The following is a 21182-nucleotide window of genomic DNA, read 5'->3' as shown; positions in this document are numbered from 1 at the left end:
TTAGGGTCTTATCAAGTTAATTTCCACTTTACATAAACATTCAAAAGGGATTTATTTTATATAAGATTATAAAATGATACAAAAACATATTATCCCTTAGCAACACATATTAATAATAAACAAACATTGACATTTATAAACTTTCCGCGATTTTGATTCTTCCTCAAATGCTATCTAAACCTGATGCGTTCACAATCTATTCACCTATAGTAATCAGAAAAATTCTTCACTAATCATTTGAAGTCATCAATCATAAAATAAAATAAAAATAAAAATAAAAAAAACCATAAATTTATACGAATGGAATATGCACCTAAACCCTAACATGCGGATCATCTATAATACTTTATGCTATAATTAGTGGCAGAGAGCTAGGATTTGTAGTTAGGGGGAAGCAAATTTGATTCAAAAACTCATGCGAAATTTTATTAAAAGGTCTGTAAGGTAAAAAAAAAAAAAAAAAAAAAAAAAAAAAAAAAAAAAAAAAAAAAAAATCAGAGGAGAAAACACGAAAATATTATATAATTTTGAGCTAAAAAAAATAAAAATTTATGGTGATAATTCAATTTAAAAGTTCGGTGCGGCGTTAATTAGCTATAACAAGCGTACCTTTATGCCAGTTGGCCGAAATAAATTTTGAGACCGTGAATGAAGCTAAAATCGACCTTGTTAATACTTCTATTTTCTCTCGTCGAGGAACAAAGAGGTATTGAGAATTTTGAAGAACGAAATACAAATTTAGCATGTGATTTTACTGAAGGTGGCGTGTTTAGAAGATTGACTCCTTGATTCTCGTGATACACCATTAATTATACGGTGTTTATTTTTTTTTTTCTATTTATAAACCACGGCTACTTTAGAGTTTAGACGAATAACTAATTTTTTGCCATTATAAATTTATAATCATTTCAGACCTAATATTAATAAACTGTAATGGCTAATTTATAATCATTAACTGGCTGAATGCAATTTCAATGTGTCATAGTAGCTATATAACTCGAGTACAAAAAACAAAGTCCAGGTCTTCGCAAAAGTAATCACATAATGATTTATCTATTAGTAAAAACTGTAGAAAAATAATGATTACTTACCGAAAATTAGTGGTCAGGTACAAGATTTGCACAGTGGGCAGCGAGCTAAGTATAGGAGATGAACAAAAAAAGAAGAAAACCTGGTGATTCTTGTCATAAACAAAACAACTGTATTGAAATATAGCCAACCGATTTACTTACACTCTAATCTATACGAGTCAATGTCAAATTTTTAACACTATCTTTTAGTATTCCAGAAATTAAAGGTTGAACATATTATATTATTCAAATAAATAATATGGATATCAAGAAAGAGAAATTTGTTATATATTGGAAAGCACATAAATTGGTATTTCCAAAGATGTTAAAATTTTGAAGACCTATGCAAATCTTTGAGAATTTGGACAAAAAAATCCTATAGTTTTGTGACATGCTAATTTATTAGTGCTTTTTTCAATTTTGAAAGAGTTCTTTATCGTGGTAGTACTGCAGCACTCAAATATATTTTGGTTTTTTATTTTTTTGGACCGGTTAGGTATATAGCCCAAATTAGCTACCTTCTTTAAAATTATAGCCCAACTATCACTTAAATTATGTAATTAGTTCAATCAACTACCAAACAATATTATATTCCTATCTTGCCCCCCATCAAATACACACCAAAATTTTCGCCTCCAACTCCGAATCCTTCAATCCTCCGATATTGCCTCCGAACTCTCCGTCGATTTCGAATACTTCAATCTTCCGATATTGCCTCCGACCTCCTTTTATGCCATCAATTTTCTGTTTTGCCACTTCCGAAGCCAACGAAGACGTCTCCGTTCTCATACTTGGAAAAAAATGGTAAGTAAATATTATTTCCAATTTGATTAACTCATATAACACCATAATCGAAACCCTAGCCCGTATCTCCGATGAATTTTTTGTTAGATTAACTATAAAATACGGTAAATATTATTTCCAATTCGATTAACTCATAGAACACCATAACCGAAACTCTGAAACTTTAATGGTAAATAATATTTACAGTCCAGTCATTCGATAGTAAATATTATTTACCATTCGAAAAAGCAAAATACTTGTCTCCAATTTGACGAACGATTCCATTATTCAAATCCGATGACGAATAACTGGAAAAAATTTGGAATTAACAAACAAAAAAAACGAAGTTTTATGAAACCAAAGAACCTAAACACCTACACTAGACAAACATAAACTAAGAAGGATTAAATGACTAACCTAGACAAACAGATAATATAAGAACAATAGAAGAACATCTATGAAATCGACGATCCTAAACATCTATTCCAAATGAGTCGTCGAATATCCTGATTGCAAATCGCAGAATAATTTCAATGGTAAATAATATTTGCAGTCCCATTCGATAGTAAATATTATTTATCATTCGAAAAAGCAAAATACATGTCTCCGATTTTGCGAACGATTCCATGATTCAAATTTGATGATGAATAACTGGAAAAAATTTGGAATTAACAAACAAATAAGAACAAAGTTTTATGAAATCAAAGGCAATTTTGGAAGTACAAGAAATATGGGTTATTTCCGTAAATGAATAGATAGTTTGGTTATAATTTAAAAATCTCTTATATAAGTAGGTCAGTTGTTTACAAATTTTTTTTTTTAATAAAAAATATATTTTTGTTTCGAAGAAATAAAAAAAAGGTACACATGTTTTGGTAATAATGGCGATCTTGAACTTATAATACCAATGACAAAAAATCTAACAATTTGTTTTTTAAAGAAAATCCCAATAGACAAATTTCCATGAATTTCATAGCCAAAGAAGTGAGTGACTAGACAGAGTAACAAACACGTCCGTGTCAAGTATGGCCATGGGTGTCATACTCAAACTATCAGGACCATTACATGGTTTTCAGTTTTCAAGGTTCTTTATTTATAAGAAAAAGAATCAAAACTAGTGTTCTCATCTTCACATCAAAAGAAAGTTAGAAACAAAAAACAAAACAAAAAAGGTCTTCACATCTTTTTTTGCCGATTATTGCTTTTAGGTCGCATCATCTTTTCAACCTTCCTTATAAGGAAATTATATTTTCATTTAAACAATATACATAACATTTAATCGAATATTCTATATAAGATTTTTATTTTATTTTTTCTTACCTTTTCATGTGAAAAGATAAGAAAAAATTCTATATATATATATATATATATATATATATATATATATATATATTAGATAAATGACCTTCAAATTTCAACACCTAAGATTTTTATTTTATTTTTTCTTACCTTTTCGTGTGAAAAGACAACCTTTGCCCTTTTGCAAGAAGTTAAATAAAAGCATAAAATCTTGTCACTCAAATTAAGCTTGAAAAATTTCATAATTCAGTTTCTATGTGTTTAAAATCTTAATTATCTAGAACTTTTTTGTTTTTATATATTTACGCTATTTTTGTCTTACTTGTACGTGTATAATTAACTATATTGAACATTAAAACACAAAGTAAAAACAATTTATTACACATTTTAAACAATATTGGGAATTGAGCTCACGTTCTCACCTAAAAAAATCCTATCAAAAAGAGTATTATCAACGAAGGTAGTTTTTTTTTTTTTTTTTTTTTTTTTTGAGTAGAGGCAGTATCGGCCAGGATTACATGATATATTAGCAGTGCAAAACGCAGGTGGCACTATCGGCCAAGATTACATAGTAGGTGGTACTACTGGCCAAGATTACATACTTATTAGAATAAATCCTAGGGGGCATGTCGAGGTGTGTGTGGGATTAACGCTAGACCAAGCTAGCTACCACTCAACGAAGGTAGTTAGAGTCGAACCGCTTTAATTTATGTCCGGGGGCCGACGAAGCTGTGAAAGAGGGACTAATTTTTTTTTCTTTTTTTTTTTATGTTATACTCTTTTGAATTCCTTTATATATAAAATTAAAAAAATAAAATAAAAAGTTGTCTTTTAAAATTATTATTACGCATGTGTGTTTGTGCAGATTTGTTTATCTATATATAAACAAAACCAATTACGTGCATAATCAGTCAATGTTCATTTTTTTTTTCATGTGTACGCAATAGGTGACTCTTAAGAAAAAGCAAAATTAATAAAATAAAATAGAAAGTACTCTGGTGTTCTTATAGTCACCAGATATAATAAAATTTCTAAAAACTTTTTAGATATAGATTTGGGTGTTGTAACTAATTAGCCACCATACATAAAATTGCAAATAGTCAAAGATTGTCCAAAATTCGTAAAATGCATAAGATATAGGAATTTTTATACCAATATCACTAAAATCATGACACTTTATCAAAATCAACTAAAATTCAAAATTTAACAGTTCAATGAGTTGTGCAAAGACTGTAACACTCTTTATAATTTTGTGATAAATTGGTCACGAAATACATAATTTCATGATAGTTCGATCACAAAATTCGGTATTTCGTGAATGTTTTTAACATTTTGTAACAGACTATTTACGTAATAAAAGAACAGTCACGAAAGGAATTTTTATAAGAAAATAATTCACTCTCCCGATGCTAGTAATATAACTGTTAAATTTTAAATTTTGTCTGATTTTGATAAAGTAATATGAGTTTAGTAATATTTGTGTCAAAATTTCTAGGATAAATTACAAAATAGTTAAAATTTGTCTATAACTAGGTGACGATGGCTTAAGTCCAACAACGAGCACAAATATAATAAAATTCAAAAGGGAATTGTAAATTAATATATTTCGTATCAAATGTAAATGATTCATATACAATACTAAATATAGATATTTTAGATATACCGGAAGATGTTAGCTATTTTGTTTTTAGTACTGTTTAGAGACTTATCTCAACTGTTTTACTTAAAAAAATGAAAATCGTCTACTTTGGTAATAAATTTATGAGAAACTATATGAAATAACGAAACGGTGGCCAATTAAATTATAACCAAACTATTCAAATAATTAAAGAAATAGCCTAATTTATGTCTACTATCATAGTATGGTGCATGCATGATGCTTTAGTTTGGGTTATTTTTTAGATAATTCGACTATAGTTTTAATAGAGGTTTTAATAAGCTGTATGTCTAAATCCCCAAAATTTATTTAGAATGACTATTATATCCAAATTTTAATTTTAATTTTGACCCTAAAATTATAGTCCAAGTAATTCGCCTCTTTTCTCTTGTTCATGTCATTTCACAAACAACACTTCTGTCTAAACCTAAGGTTGGTTATACGTTCTCATTCATAAACCATAGCTATTTCTGAAAGAGCAAAATTAGAGGGCAATTTCTTTATTGCGAATTTTTATTCCTTTTTATTTAACGAGACTAAGAATATTAAAGTTATTAAAGTAACCAAGTTGGTGTTTGAGATCGTACAAGAATCAAATAATGGTAAACAAATGAGAGTTTGATTAACAAATAATGAGCTTGAATTGTGGGGACACCTAAAGCTGAACTAAACAATCTGCAACTTGTCCATAATCCATCAGAAAGACTATCACCATTCCCTACCAAAACTTTAACTGAAAGCCGTGATAGTCGACTGAACCAATAACAGCACATAAAGTAAATGCATAGGAAGTCAAAATAGAGAGAGCTTTTAGGGGCGAAGCGAAAAGTGTGTCTGTGGACATGTTTACAAGGCCTGTGAGTATGTTGGCCTGACAAGAGCAAACAAAATGTTGGCCATAAGAGGTCAAAACCAGAACATGCTGAGTGGAAAGAAATCATGACAACTATAAAAACAAAACAAATAAAAATATAAAATAATTGTTAAGGCTTTGTGGTTTACCAGAAGAAATGTGGCAAGTAAATTGCGATTACATGCTAGCTCGAGGACTGAAGATTTGCTTCCGGGGATAAAATCTGAGAGCATTAACGTTCCTAATCCCTGAAAAGTCAGTTAATTACTTGAGATTTTGGATTACAGAGAAAACATACATACATACGTACATGTAATACATATATATAATAACAATAACAAAGAACTTGCTTTATTCAGGGTGACAACATTCACGTTCTGTGTTCAAAGACAACAGCTGCACCTAAAATGAAATTAAGGCATTGTTTGGTAACGCTTTTATTTTCATTTTTTTCTTTTTTTTTTTTACAAAATAAATAGTTGAGATGCTCCCAAAATGACATGGAATGCCCTATTTATATTATTCTTATTTATTTAAATACTAAAAAACAAAACCAAAAGTGTTATATATCGGAACCCAAGAGTTCGTGATGACTTTATTTTTAAAGGCTAATGTGGTCATGAATAATGAAGCATATTATGGGGCGAATAAGTGGATTTCAATTACATTCTTCCTTAGAAGCGTCATTTTCTTTAGGAACCTAGGAATCGATATACACAGATACTGATTGAAAATCGGGGTGGCATGACTGGCATCGCCTTTTGGATAGAACAACTTGTAAATTATCTTGTAGTATCTATTTCGATTACTTGATTTTCGAGGCTCTTATCACATACTAGACTGACATTATGACTAACACGTAAGACTAGAGGATCCAAAGCAAATGGAACTAACCTGGAGATTCACAGCTACAACCATGGTGGTGTATGCCAAATTACACTGCACAAAGTGTTTCATTTCGGTATTTTGAAGAAACCAGGGTCCTCACAAACACGAGGAAAAATTAATTAACCGTGCAAATAATATAAACATACCATCCTGCGAGAAACTCTCTCAACGTGCCTGTCAATAAGCACAGTCATCAGCCTGAACAAGGATTCGCAAAACAGAAATCAGGAAAAAGTCTTCGACTTCGACATTAGTGTCATGTCGCAGAAGAACGATCGTGTATATCAACTTTGAGATTTCATTCAATACCAAAACGCAAGACAGAGAATCCAAACTCTAGTCCTTGCCCATTTGTTGCTTCTCATCTTTGACACACGGTCCTTCTGGAAGAACAGAAAGCTTCCTAACTGGACACCCACAAGGTAAAGACCCCAATAACCTAAGAATTTGAAGATACAACTAAACACTGAGAACAAAGTAGATTACTGGTCTTAATAATAATAAATAAATAAAGTCACACTAGCAAAATATTAAAATTTGCTCTACTGTAACCTGTACTGACAACTAGACCAAATTATACGTTTAAGTTTTCTTCTTTTTTTTTTTACATTTTTTTTCCATTTCGAGTGAGTACGCACGAAATCTCTATTCTTACCAAATATGCTGAAAATTCCTTCCTTATTTTGGCTGATTAAATCGGTTCCCCTTTCGTCAGAGAGCAAGTACGAATTCAACCCTCGCATCAAACAAATTTGGTAACCTGAGAATTCAAAAGTAAGAAAAATTATAAGTATGAAGTGTTCTCCATTAGGCATGTAGACTTACAAACTACTCAATTGGATCTATACCTACTAGAATAACGGCCCCAAGAAGTCCACAGTATTTTGGAGGAACATTGATTATTGATGTAAGAAGTGCTATTGCAGCAAGAGTGAAAAAGAAATTCCAGTGTACACCATATTCGCCCACATGAACCTAAGAAGAGATATAAACATGTCAATTTCATTTACACAAAAGGGTTTAGATAAATATATATATATATATATATATCAATCGTATTTATCTGAAGATGCATGGAAAAGAAGTTGATCAGCCAGCCCTAAATGTTTATTTACCACTCTTAACCTTTTTTCAGAGGACTTGTTTGGTCTCTCACAAAAATCGAGCTAATTATGAGCCCTACAGCTCAACCTAAGCCGCATGGGTACATCGCCTTCATTTAAATAGATCCATATTTAAGAGTCTCCCCTCAGTTTACTTGGTGTATGGTTGTTATTCTTCAAGTGTAATCCTTTTCAACGAAAATTTTAAAAAAAACAAATATATATATATATATATATATATATATATATATATATATATATATATATATATATATTATATATAAAATGTTCATAGCTGATTTTTGTGCAATTTTTCAACTATTAGCCACTCAAATCTTAGTGCTAACCTCCCCAAAAAATATTTTTTATGTTACATCATCCTGCAAACTCGTATGATATTAACATAATCAATCACGATATAGGGTAAAATGTCAGATTTTTTACGGGTGATTAAACATCAAAATAAGAAAATTACGGGAGGATATAGAGATTAATTGGAATGTGAACAAATAAATCAGAGCAAAGAATTTATAAAATAGAATACATGATAATGGTGATTTATTTTTAACAAATGAACTAAGCTGTTTGTTATTTTATTAACTTTTATAGGGCCCCAATGTTTCCTGTTTACAAACTTTCTGCTCTGATATAAAATAACTGGTGTCTTTCTAGTCTACATCGAGTACTTTTGTTTACCTGAGATTAACTAATCAACAATTACATGATCAACGAATTGATTTGGGAGGCGAGATTAACAATTGAATATGCAACGAATTAAGTATCGTGAGTCGATCAGGAAGAATAAGATAATTTTGACATTTGTATAGTTGCTTGGATTCGTGACTAAATTGTGTAACTGTAAGTTCATCTATGATGGAGAAAGGTTGATGTTAATTGGCGTGGTTTTGTAGGAAAGATCTATGTATTTTCTTGACTGTTAATTTCCTTTCTTGTACTAAGTAGAATAGTAGATACATGATTAGATTATGAGCTTTCTTGAGTAAGGAAATTTTTCTCACATCATTGTTTCTTTTCGTGAGCTTTTATTTGATAATTTCATGCGAAAGGTTACCTCCGCCTACAATTATTTAGCACAAAAAATAAATAAATAAATAATCCCTAGATTACACAACAAATTAATAAACTACATGATGCCATATAGTAAATAGTAGTTATCTAGGAAAAAATCAGAAACTCTAGAACTCAAATCGATAGATTTACTCCTACAGCATTTTAATTCTGTATTCTGGGTCATGTATTTTGATTTCTTTCATCGTAGCTAATAGAATTTATTTATAGCTCAGATTAGATTATTTCATAATAGGTAAAAAATGGGGGCAAAGTTCGATGACAAGTAGATGAAATTATTTTATTTGAAAAATTATTTCAATTCGTTTTTACTTTAGTCCATCCGCACACTTGAGATTTCCCTTTTCCATCAAAAACGAAAAGGATAACATATAATGAAGGCAAAAAAAATTCAATATTCCAAAAACCTGGTAATCAACGCCTCTAGTAGATAGGAGACGAGCTAACCCCAGGATGATTAGTGGACTTGTAGATTTAACTACATTCTTCAATTTTCTGTCAAAAACAGAAAAATTAGCTTCCTAGCTTCTTAGATTTAACAAATGGCTCTCATAGATAGCTAAAGTACGCTTAAAAGAAGGGGGGGGGAAATTATAATCACGTATGGGAGATTATCTAAGAACATAAAATATTGATTTTTGTTTGTAAGGTTCTTTAGGACTAGCATGGGCTTATGAATGTTCTCTGCACATAATTAAATAATTCACTTAAGTATTGGAGGTTAAATACATCAGCATACAGAAGGGAAACACGCCTTCCAAAAAGAAACTTTTCATCGTACTTTTTCAGTACGGAACTATGGTTCAGAACAAGAAGTCGAATAAACGACCAACTATTCATTACGAAGCCATTGATCAGCGGGTCCAAAATAGAAAAGGCATAAGTGACTTACACAGAAGAGACATTACGTGCCTGCCGTGACACCATTGAATTAGCAAGCACAAAAGAACCTACTCCAACGTCCATCTGAAAAGTTCAATCGCATATTGACGAGTGAGTATTCGGAGGCTTTTGAATCTATTTACAGAATCATGAAAGTAAATCACGTAAAATCAGTAACAAACAAATAGCACCGCAATTTACTATTAAGTTTTTTTCCGCAGCCATAATAGCACGTCAATTACTAGATTTCAACATCTAGAAAATGCAGATTCCACAAATACTGCATCCTATCAAATATGAGCAGATACTATTAAGAATAAAGCTGTGAAAAACAATGTGTGTTGTTCCTTGGGCTTAAAGTAACTAACCAAGCTGGAACCATAAGTCTCAGCCTTTGCATATCGTCTGGGAAATACTGTGAAGTCCACCGCCAAGATGCTTAAGCATGTTATAATCATCTGCATTAACTCACTTATGATAACTTAGATCCCAAGTTAGTAGAATCGAACAAGATATATGATCAAATAAATAAAAATTAACGAAGGAAAAAAAAAAAAAAAAAAAAAAAAAAAAAAAAAAAAAAACTGATGCATGAGAATGAATCTTACCATTGAAACCCTGTATGAGGAAATATTTTCCCTAAGAGAGAGAGGACCATCGCTCGGGGAAGCAGAATGAGAATTTGATCTGAAATGATATGATATGACCGTTGCAAAATAATTATAATTATAGAACAAGTTAATCATCACGCAATATTTATTTATCACATTCTGAATCTCAACCCACGAAATAAAATTGACTATGCGAAACAGTACAATCGATAACGAATAAAAAGAAGAGTTATAGTGTGATGAACCCAAGCTATATAGGGACAAGCATTAGCTAAAAAGTCTTTACCTTTTGAAAACAGCACGAAAAAGAAGTAAGAATGCCATCATGAAAACACATTGATATATCTCTTCTGCTAAAACCTGTCTGTCATTGATATCAATTAGAGAGCAGGTTATAAAAATGGCGCACGGTGATCCAAAAACACAATTTTGTAATGAAATCTCAGATACATGAAAAGATGAAAACAGTACAGAGTGAATATAAAGGACTTACGGTCAATAATAAGAGGGTAGGGAACACAATCAAAAGAAAATCAGCGAGCAACATAGTCATGTAACCCAACCAACTCTTAGAAGCAACAATCGGGTCATCATTTTTCTTTGATTTGCTTTCTGGAGTAACATAAGAAAAGCCAATCATATCAATACACACTATGTGTAATCTTTCAACAAACATTGAAGTTTAAAGCATAAAAATAGCTATTCTTATTAACCATTCAAATATCGCAACACACTGTAGATAATAATCTTAACAGAAAGTTCAAGGCTTGAGCTCTAATATTAAAAATCCTAAAATAAATTTTCACATATATGTAAAGCTTTACAAAGAAGCCATGGGCAATAGCAAACTCAAAATTGTAAGCATTATTAGTTCAATTACATGGAACTTATTAGTGACGAACAACAAGAACTTCACCAGATTTTATATTTCAACAACTGAATTAAGCACAAAAATATACTTCTCAAACATACCGAAGTCGCGATCAGAGTGGATCGAGTGCCTCAGAAGCATCAAAACCTTTAAGAGTAAAAAATAAAAATAAAAACGCAACAGAATATACAGTCAAAGAGGCTTGCTATAATTATAAACAATACAAAATTTAAATAAATAAATAAATGAAAAAAGAGTGAGACATACAGGGACTAAAGTAGCAAGAGCAGAGATTTCAAGAAATGATGATCCTGTCAAGTTGCTAACGAATCTGAAAGTCCAGATATCAACAACAACCAAGAATTGGGATATTAAAATGAATAAATACAGAGGAACCTAAATTGTTATAGAAAAAAAAAAAAAAAAAAAAAGCTCACTCTTCTTTAAGGCGTTTGTTGGGATTAAGAGTATCCATTGTAGTGAAACCACGAAAGCTTCAGCCTTGAGCTAGTAATCTAGTCGCTGAGACAATTTTCTCGAATTGAAAGCCTTCTGGGAATAAACGAAATCAGAAATCTTAAACTCGGGTATGGGCTTCAGTCGACGACGAGAACGGCGGAGTCACGACGGCTCTGCCGGACCGGAGGACGGCACCGAGTCCGACGAAGAGTATTCTCCGTCGAGTCAGTCGGGATCGAGACTAGAAGCAGAGGGATGGAGATTCAAATGAAGGGAAATAATAATTATTATTTATTCAAAAGGTTTGTTCTTTTTTTTTTTTTTTTTTTTTAAGGCAAAAGGTTTGTTCTTTTTTTTTTTCTTTTTTTTTAAGGCAAAAGGTTTGTTCTTTGTTAGATGGGAAAATCACTAAAAATAATTTATTCAATGTTTTTTAAAACTAATATTTTTTAACTCCTGAATTATATGATGGTTTAATTCAAAAGGTTGGTGATGATGTATCCCGACAAAGATAAGAGTTACGTTTATCATTATGGCGTCGAAACTTAATTTTTTATTTATACATTTTGTACTACTTACGTGTATCTTGGATTTTCCGAAATACATAAAAATGCAAATCTTCTCAATTGAGATGGTCACAAACCACTATCCGAAAGAGAAATTTAACTCCATGTATAAAATTATCTTTAACTCTATACCATCTTCTAATTTTCTTATTATTGATGATGTTCTTTAGTTCACATCATCATCAATAAAATGAGAACATACCCATATGGTTAACCCATACATCACCGATAACTCTACAACTCAGCCCAAACCTCCCATAAAACGCCTGTTATCTTCTTCTCGTCATTATTTTATAATAAGAAATCAGGCAAAGATTAAACATTCAAACGTTATGACACCAGCGAGAACAGACATAAGAATCAATGTCTTCATAGTTTTATTTAAAGAATGGCTGAACATTTTATAAATCCTAATTGAAATTATGTTTAATCAAAGACAAGATGTCGTACACAATGTAGAGACAATGTATGCGACAATCTGTTCCGATGGAAAAGATGAATAAATATAATACAATACGCGGGGTAGTATGTCTAGTGAAAATGAAATTCATTATATGAAAAATAGTCAATAGTACAACAATGGACTTATATGAACGATCACCGCTTGAAGACCATTTTCCTATTGCTAGTCATGAATTCCAACTCAGGAGCCCATTGAATCTGAGATCCCCTCACTTCCACTCTCAAACACTCTCCCAAGTGTTTGATAATCTTCAACGTCAATCGATCGTTAACAATTCAATCACAAAATCATGGAACCCACACAATCTCAAAACAGTCAATAGATATGGAATGACGTCTAGAGAATCACACATCACAGAATTAGGTCCGCTCGATCGTTCTCGTCTAAGAACTCTAAAGTGTGAATGAATGTGTCAAAACTACTAATGGCAGAATCTCTTTCTTTAACAGTAGTCAACACCTTTAGAAGTTGAATTAGGGCGGATAAAATATATGTAGAAGGTCTTCCGTGAATCATTCTCGCAAAACATGAAACCTGCCAAAAATACAGTTCTGCACACAGCGATCAAGATGTCTCAACATATTCTGGAGCATGTTAAACTCACAACCACATATAATAAACACTTAATCTAAGCTAGAATAAAAAAATCATTACTAGAATTAAAAAATACGTATAATAAATTCGGATCTAACAATCAAATTGACAAAGGAGAATAAAATTCTCAGATTGACATAGTAATCAGATTAAAAACATCAAAATTAAAATGAAAGATGGCAAAGCTTTAAGAAATTCAATTAAAAAAAACACAAACCATAAAAATATTAGGGGATTTGGGAACTTACCCTAGATATCCCACACAATTTGCAAACGTTAAAGAGTAAATCAATGTGCCAAGGTTGGGAAGCGTTTGGGAACCTCCGATTTTGGGGAAGGATTGATCTTTGTCACACTGAGAGTTGCAGAGAACAATATCGCATTTAAAAAAATAATAATGCGGAAGCTTTGATATACATGCAATATTTTTTTTAAAAAAGTAGCGTATGCGAACCGAGTTTTAGTCCGTGGGAATCGACGGTCTCTCTAGAAAATCTTTCTTTTTACGTCCAGCACCGGGACCCGTTAGTTCGTGAGTTCCCGCACGAAGCCATCTGAATTTACGTTTTAATAAAATTTATATATTTGGTACACATTCAAAAGATATTATCACCAAAGCACTCATCTAAAGGAGACAATCGTGAACCGTTGAATATTTTTTTTTATCGAATGCTGTTCTAGACCACCTAGTATTATGGAATTCAAAACGGTAACGCGACAAAGATGAATGGGTCATGGGCCTCCCAAACAAAGTTTCAAATATTGCCCATGAGAAGAGCATCCCGCACAGTATCCCGTGGGATCGGAATATTATTCTCCCGCAAAATAATAAGTCAAATACCACGAGATTTTCGCAAATTGCAAATTTTTTACAAATACTTGCGCATATACATCAAAAACGGCGCAAAGTGTAAAATAAATTAACTATTTATTTCTACAAATACTTCATATACCATATATTTTCATCACATATCTCAATATTTTAATTTGTTATATTATTTTATATCTATATAATATATATATATATATATATATATATTACATTTTTTTTTTGAGCAAATATATATATTACATTTATACTTTGCGGTATGCTACAAAATCGCGGTATAATTACCAATAAAATAAGAAGTACAATGCGGCTGAGATAAGAGGTATTTTAATTCTTGCTCCCATATAAAGGTTTGGCATCCGAATTTTAACAGACACCCATGTTTCCAGGGTCAGAAACCATATTATTTACAGTCGGTAGACAACAACTCATCATACAAATATAATCATAATTATTTGAACATTAATGTATAGCCTTGCTTTCAAAAGCTAAAACTAAAAACAAACATTCCACGAATAAATAAAATCCATAGCAAATCTAAACAGCAAAAATAGCATTCCTTAATAACTATTGATTTGGAAAAAATATATATATCTTTTATCAGCGAAAAAAAGAGTCTAAGAGAGACATGGATAAAGACCGCCATCATGAAGGACATACCACTGCCACACGTCATTGCGAGAATTGATGTACCTCCAACAATGCAAGCAACCACCTAAACCGGCTTGCACTCCTAGTTGTGCCCAATAAGCAAACCCCTTTCTGGTACCCTTCTTGCAATTGCTATGCAGATGAGCCTCGAACCACACAGCTGCCTTCGCAAGAATGAATCATCAGTCATCTCTCTCTCTCTCTCTCTCTCTCTCTCTCTCTCTCTCTCTCTCTCTCTCTATGCCAATGCATTTTGACAGATCAAACCGACACTAGGTAATTTCTCATCTGAGACCAATTACCTATGAGGAAATACATCTACCTTCACCCCAGGGGAAAGAAGCTCTTGCGATGCCCATACAGAAAAAACTGGAAAGAAAACACTTACTATCTGTTTGAAACTCGGAATATATGAGAGAAAATGAAAATTTGAATGAAATTGAAAAGTTGAATGAAATGAAAATGATTGGGAGAACGCATGAAAAAAATTAAAACTCTTTGTTATGTTTGGAAGTGGTAAAAATAAGTGCTTCTCTTATTTTTATCAATTTAAACAAAAATAAAGAAACACAATGGATTCTCATTTTTTTTTCCTCTCACATTTTTCGGATTCAAAAAAGACCGGATACTTTTTTTTTTTTTGAGGAAACGTGGTCGGTGCCACGAAATAACATAGAAGCCCTCACGTATGGCGGAGGAAAACCGTGGTTACAACGATAAGAAAGAAACAGAAATCATCGGTAAAGAGAACAGAAAAACTCAAATAACAAGGGCCATAGGAGGCCGTGCGGGACCGCAACTCACGATCATCGGCCCTAATGACCTCTTCCGAACAAGGCGGGACTAAACCCAGCCAGGTCGAGGACGAGTGATGGTTAACCGCGTAGCGCGCTAGATTATGCGCCGCAACATTACAAAGACGAGAAATATGCATAATGCGAAAAACCTCAAGCTTCATCACCTCTCTGAAGATGCGGTGCAAGATCGTCCCAAGCTCTGTCGCAGGCGTCACGCCCTCATCGATCATCCTCACCACCCCCAAGCAGTCAGACTGGATCTCTGTTCTCCTGCCACCGACGTTGCGTACTAGCTCTATGCCATGGAGGACAGCATACGCTTCCGCAAGCTGGGGGGAGAACCCCCTAGCCAGGAAAAGCGTCTGCGAGGCGATCACCTCTCCGGTGTGGTCTCAAACTATACAACCGACACCGAAGCCTCCACGGTCGCGAGCTAGTGCCGCGTCAACGTTAATCGAGAGGGTCCCATCCCTTGGGGGGTCCATCTGGGGGTAGTAGTCACCCTCGTGCTCGGAGTCACCCCATCCGTAACCGCTCTGTACTCTTCGAGGAAGCTCGCCGTCCACTGAACAAGTTGTGGCTGGCTCCAAGCTGATCTCCCGGCTAAGACATTGTTCATGTGGTTCCAAAGTTCCCAGATAATAGTAATGAAAAGCTCATGGAAACGAACCTCAAGGGCCTCCGTCAGTCTGAGGATAGCGTCGAAAGCGTTGCCGTCTCTGAAAGGCGGAAGAATGTGGCCGAAGCCCACCTCCTTCCAGACTCTCCTGCTCCACCTGCAACCCCAAAAGGCATGGAAAACAGTCTCTCTCGCCTCCTGACAGACAGGGCAGCTGTCGTCAGAGGTGATCCTCTTCTTGGCTAAGACTGCTCTGGCCGGGATCTGGCCTAAACAGACTCGCCAACATAAGAGTTTCACCTTAGGGGGAGCTCTCAACTGCCAGAACTTTGTCCACCACCTCTCCATCAAAGTCGGATCTGAAGAGCTGGCGGCCGGAGTACTGGCTCTCTCCATAGCTACACGGTAACCGCTCCTGACGGAGTATTCTCCGTCCTCGGTGAAATGCCAGCGACGCACGTCAGGAATACCCTCACCACCACACGGGATGCTCAAGATCGCCGCAGCGTCCTCCGCCCCAAACATCGCTGTAATGAGATCGACGTCCCAACTACCGTCGAATCTCATAAGCTCAGCTACCCGCATATCGGGGGGAATCCAAGGGGGATCAATCCAGGTGGCAGGTCTGTCCCTAGGAACCCAACTGTCGCCCATGACAAACACAGATTCCCCGTCCCCGATCCGCCATCTCGAACCGGACTGAATGATCTCCCGTCCCCAAAGAAGACCGCGCCACATGGATGAGCTACACGAGTCTGGATGAGCCGTCATAATATCACCATCAAGAAAGTAGCTTTGTCTATAGACTCGGCCAACCAGGCTATCCGGTCTCCTGAGAAGTCTCCAGACACTCTTAGCCAAAAGGGCCTGGTTGGATTTCTCCAGATCTCTGAAGCCCATCCCTCCCACTGACTTGTGTCGCGTGAGGTCCTCCCACTTGCACCAGTGGATCTTCCTCGTCGCCGTTCCACCCCCCCCCCCCCCAACCAGAATCGGGCAATCGCCGAATGGATGTTCCTAATCAAACGCAGCGGGATCTTGTGGCATGGGGCCACGTAGCTGGGAATAGACTGGAGGACGGACTTAATGAGAACCTCTCTGCCAGCCTGCGAGAGGGAGAGACCATTCCAGCTCTTAATCTTATCCTAAACACGGTTTCTCACAAACCCAAAAAGCTCCGTCTTCCTCCGACCAGTGAACGCGGGAAGACCCAGGTAACGCTTATGGCACTCCGTCTTCCTAACTCCAAGGATCTGGGCTAAAACCTCACCCTCCTCATCACTGACCTCGGTACCGAAACAGACATCGGACTTTTGAAAGTTCACCATCTGGCCCGAGGCCTCTGAATAAGTCCGTAAAATGTCTGTAACCCTCTCACATTCGTCGGGTATCGCTCGACAGAAGACCAGGCTATCATCCGCGAAAAGAAGGTGAGACACGTGGAGTTCCCGGAATCGGACTCCTAAAAGCGCTCCAACATCCTCGCTAGCTCGGAAGAGGCTCGAGAGACCCTCAGAGCAGAAGAGGAATAAAAAAGGAGAGAGAGGGTCCCCCTGGCGGAAACCCCTGAAGGGGGTCACACTGCCTCGGGTGGAGCCGTTGATGTTGAAAGCAAATCTGACTGAGGTAACACATCTCATGATAAGGTGCACCCACTGTGTGTTGTATCCCAGTCTCAACATCATCGACTCCAGGTAAGCCCACTCAACCCTGTCGAAAGCCTTCGCCATGTCCAGCTTGAGGGACGCACACTTTCCATTTCCAAAGCGTTTCCGCTTCATCGTATGGAGAGCCTCGAATCCAACCATGACATTATCGAAGATTAGTCTACCTCCTACGAAAGCGCTCTGGGACTCAGAAATAGCATCATGCATAGTGATCTTAAGGCGGTTGACCAAGCACTTGGCCACTATCTTATATATCACATTGCACAGGCTAATCGGTCTGAAGTCGTTGACTCGTCTCGGGTCCTCTACTTTGGGGATGAGGGTGACCACAGTATCATTATTGGAGGCCACCTCATCTTCGTCGTTAAGAATCCCAAGGCAGGTCTTCAAGATCGACTCGCCTACAATGTCCCAATATCTCTGGTAGAAAATCGCGGGAAAGCCGTCACTTCCCGGGGCCTTGATCGCATCCATCGAGAAAAGCGCCTTTTTCACTTCCCCTGGCTCAAAAGGGCGCTCCAACTCGGCGTTTAACGCCTCCGAGATCCTAGGATGTACGCCCGCAGAAACTAACCCAATACTCAGCGAGGAAGGCCTCGCCGAGGAGAAAATGTCTCCAAAGTAATCAGAGACGATCCTCTCAATCTCAGAGTCTCCACTGTGCCAAACCCCGTGTTCGTCCTCTAATCCTCTAATGGCGTTCCTCTTCCTCCTAGCAGAAGCCTTGCGGTGAAAAAGCTTCGTATTCTTATCCCCGCACCCCATCCAGGACACTCTGCTCCTCTGTCTCCAGTACTGCTCTTCCCTCTCAACTAGAGCGTCAAGCTGTCTCTCCTCCCGTCTGAAGGACTCCATACAAAAATCCGGGCCCGATCGTCCCGCAAGCTCAACGATCTTCTTCTGCTTCTCAATCTTGTCTCTGATCTCTCTGTTCCTGGCTCCGCCCCAGCGGGAGAGGCTCTGTCTGCACTGACTGATCGCATCAGCTAAGCTCGGATTCTGATCACCACTCTGGCTCGTCCCTCATGCGCTACGGATCCGCTCGTCGCACTCTGGTTCACCTATCCACGACTCCTCAAAGAAGAAACGCCTCAGCCTCCTGCTCCTCCGGCTTTCTCTGGAACCCGCAGTAAGCAGAAGAAGAGGTGTATGGTCCGAACTCCAGAAACTCAAGTGTCGAACAGTGGCCGAAGGGAAGAGATCGCTCCACTTGTGGCTCGCAAGGCATCTATCAAGACGCTCCTCTATATCTCCTCTGCGCCAGTGAAAGGGTCTCCCTCGAAACCTAAGTCGTGGATGTCGCAATCTAAAATCATCTCTCTGAAAGCTGATAACTGGCCGGGGCCTCTATCTCTGCCTCCTCTAATCTCAGAGTTGGAGGCAACTTCGTTCATCTCGCCCCCAACTAACCAAGGACCCGTACAGGAGCTCCGGAGGCGGCGAAGAAGCTCCCAAGTATGCCTCATCTGGGCGCTCACAGGGTCCCCATAAATCCCCACAAATCTCCATCTCACACCTAACTCGCTAACCAGATCTCCCTCAATGTGAAATCTCGAAAAGGTCCCGAGTAGGAATCTCACAGGCTCTTTCCAAAGTAACATCAAGCCTTCACTCCTACCAAGACAGTCCACCGTCATACAACCGTCGAAACCCAATAACACTCTCACCCTTTCAGCCCCCTCTCGCCTTAGTCTAGTCTCTGAAAGAAAAATAAAATCATGACTACGGTCTCGAACGTGAGCGAGGAGGGCTGACCTCGTCCCGGGGTTGCCCAACTCCTGGACGTTCCATATAACGCCTATCATCGCGTTCGGCGGCCCTCGCTCTCGAGGGACGCCGCTCTCTCATCAGAAACTACTAAGGTCGAATCCAGTGAACTAGAAACTCCCAAAGTACGAGTAACAGGTAAAAGGTCTCCCCTCCGTCTATCCCCTAGTTCTTGAGTATCGGAAAATGAGTCTCTATCCCCTAGGGCTGGTGTAGCTGAAAATAAGTCTTTGTGTCCTATATCAAACTGTAATAAAAGAGTATGAGGGGAGATAAGTGGACTTACCGAAGAGTCCGTCGAGGCGTGGTCCCCCGTGCCCGTCCCTCCTACGTCGGCTTCAAGCATACGTGCCATTTTTTAACGTTCCCGATTCTGGTCCTTTCGTTTGACTTTCTCTTTCCTGCTCCGCCTTCGTCCGCCACCGATTTGAGCGCCGCCCCCAGATCGTTGGCAGGGGCCAGGGTGGGCCCGAGAGGGATGTTCTTCCGTCCCCCATTGAGGGCCTCAGGCTGGTCATAATGGGCTTTTGAGGCAGGCCCAGCAGCAAACCCACTAACCCCCTCAAGGTCCTTCCCATTGCTGGTGGGCCTAGTGATAGTCGGCCCAGGAGCAATTTAATTGCCTCCCTCGCCCAAAACCCCCTCAGCCAAAGTGGAAGTGGGTCCATTTTTTAACCTAATACTCGCTCCAAAGCCCTGAGACACGGTGCTTTTTCCCAGAAAATACTTAAAACCCAAAAAAGAAGTCTGCCTTTTGTTAAGAGCATAAGATGAATGTTTACACTTCATAGTATATTCAAATAATATATTGTTTAAATCTAATATTTACCGTCATATGTATATATGATTTTTTTTTATTATGTATAGATCTAATATCTACTCTTTTTTTTTAAAATAATATATATATATATATATATATATGTATATATATATATATATATATATTTAAAGAGAGTGTTCCAAATAGTCCACTAATTTAACTAACATTTTGTTAATCGCGTTTTTGGATTAGCACTAAGAACCGTCCGTAGTTTGATCTAGGGCCAGACCCTATGACCGTACGTAGGTTGGGTTTGGTGAAGTTCTTCTCTTCTCGTCGTGTTCATGTCATTAGGATCTTCGGGTCTCCGGATCCTTGAGTTTTTGGATCTTGGGATCTTTCACGTTCATCGTGTTCTTCGCGTTCTTTATTGAGTTTTTTAGTCTTTATTTCTTTGAGTCTTCAACCCTTTGAATCTTCCACGTTCTCCGTGTTTTTCACGTGTTTGTGTTCTTCGTGTTCATCGTGTTCTTCGGATCTTCAAGTATCCGGGTCTTCGGATCTTCGAGTCCCGGGTCTTTGGATCTTCCACGTTCTTCGTGTTCTTCGCCGGGTCTTCAAATCCTTGCACCTTCACCTAACCATAAGAAAATGTGAATCTAGAGGGACGCAGAGGGTTTTCCCTCGGCGCGTGCTCCGACGCTCAACATTAGTCGTGTTGTATTGTGTTTTTGGTAAACAATTTATACTTGTCTCTATGTTTTCTAGAGAGAGAAAGTGGTGGTGAGATTTTTGTAGAGTTTTGACAAGTTGAGAGAAACTTTCTTTGTGTTGTGAATGAGTGAGGTATTTATAGGGACCAAGGAGTTTGGTGAAAAATACTTGATTAGGTGGTGGAGATGGC

At 36.9% G+C, this 21182-nt stretch overlaps 1 protein-coding gene across 1 annotated transcript; it reads right to left on the bottom strand.

The window, feature by feature from the left end:
- Nucleotides 1-5304: 5304 nt before the first annotated feature.
- On the bottom strand, nt 5305-11872 carry LOC149404783 (transferases, transferring acyl groups). Its single transcript, XM_089607197.1, has 16 exons — nt 11544-11872; nt 11374-11437; nt 11208-11253; nt 10729-10847; nt 10522-10595; nt 10233-10311; nt 9993-10082; nt 9635-9708; nt 9150-9237; nt 7399-7525; nt 7206-7310; nt 6860-6989; nt 6697-6748; nt 6557-6601; nt 5812-5910; nt 5305-5680 (listed from the first exon to the last, which is right to left on the bottom strand). The coding sequence occupies exons 1-16, from the start codon at nt 11579-11581 to the stop codon at nt 5528-5530; spliced, it is 1383 nt and encodes a 460-aa protein (XP_089463323.1). The 5' UTR covers nt 11582-11872; the 3' UTR covers nt 5305-5527.
- Nucleotides 11873-21182: the final 9310 nt, after the last annotated feature.

The sequence above is a fragment of the Urtica dioica genome, chromosome 2 (assembly GCF_054948205.1).
Source record: "Urtica dioica subsp. dioica isolate 48M chromosome 2, U.dioica_male_clone48M_v1_H2, whole genome shotgun sequence".
Taxonomy (NCBI): Eukaryota; Viridiplantae; Streptophyta; class Magnoliopsida; order Rosales; family Urticaceae; genus Urtica; species Urtica dioica.
This window is presented reverse-complemented; position numbering and strand designations above follow the sequence as displayed.

Bases quoted from the DNA above. Each gene is read 5' to 3' on its own strand.
- LOC149404783 (XM_089607197.1), bottom strand. From the start codon at position 11,581: ATGGATACTCTTAATCCCAACAAACGCCTTAAAGAAGA. The intron at 6,990-7,205 runs GTAAGAATAGAG...TCAAATTCTTAG, and splicing joins AGGAATTTTCAGCATATTTG to GTTATTGGGGTCTTTACCTT. The intron at 6,602-6,696 runs GTATGTTTATAT...CACTTTGTGCAG, and splicing joins AGAGAGTTTCTCGCAGGATG to TGTAATTTGGCATACACCAC.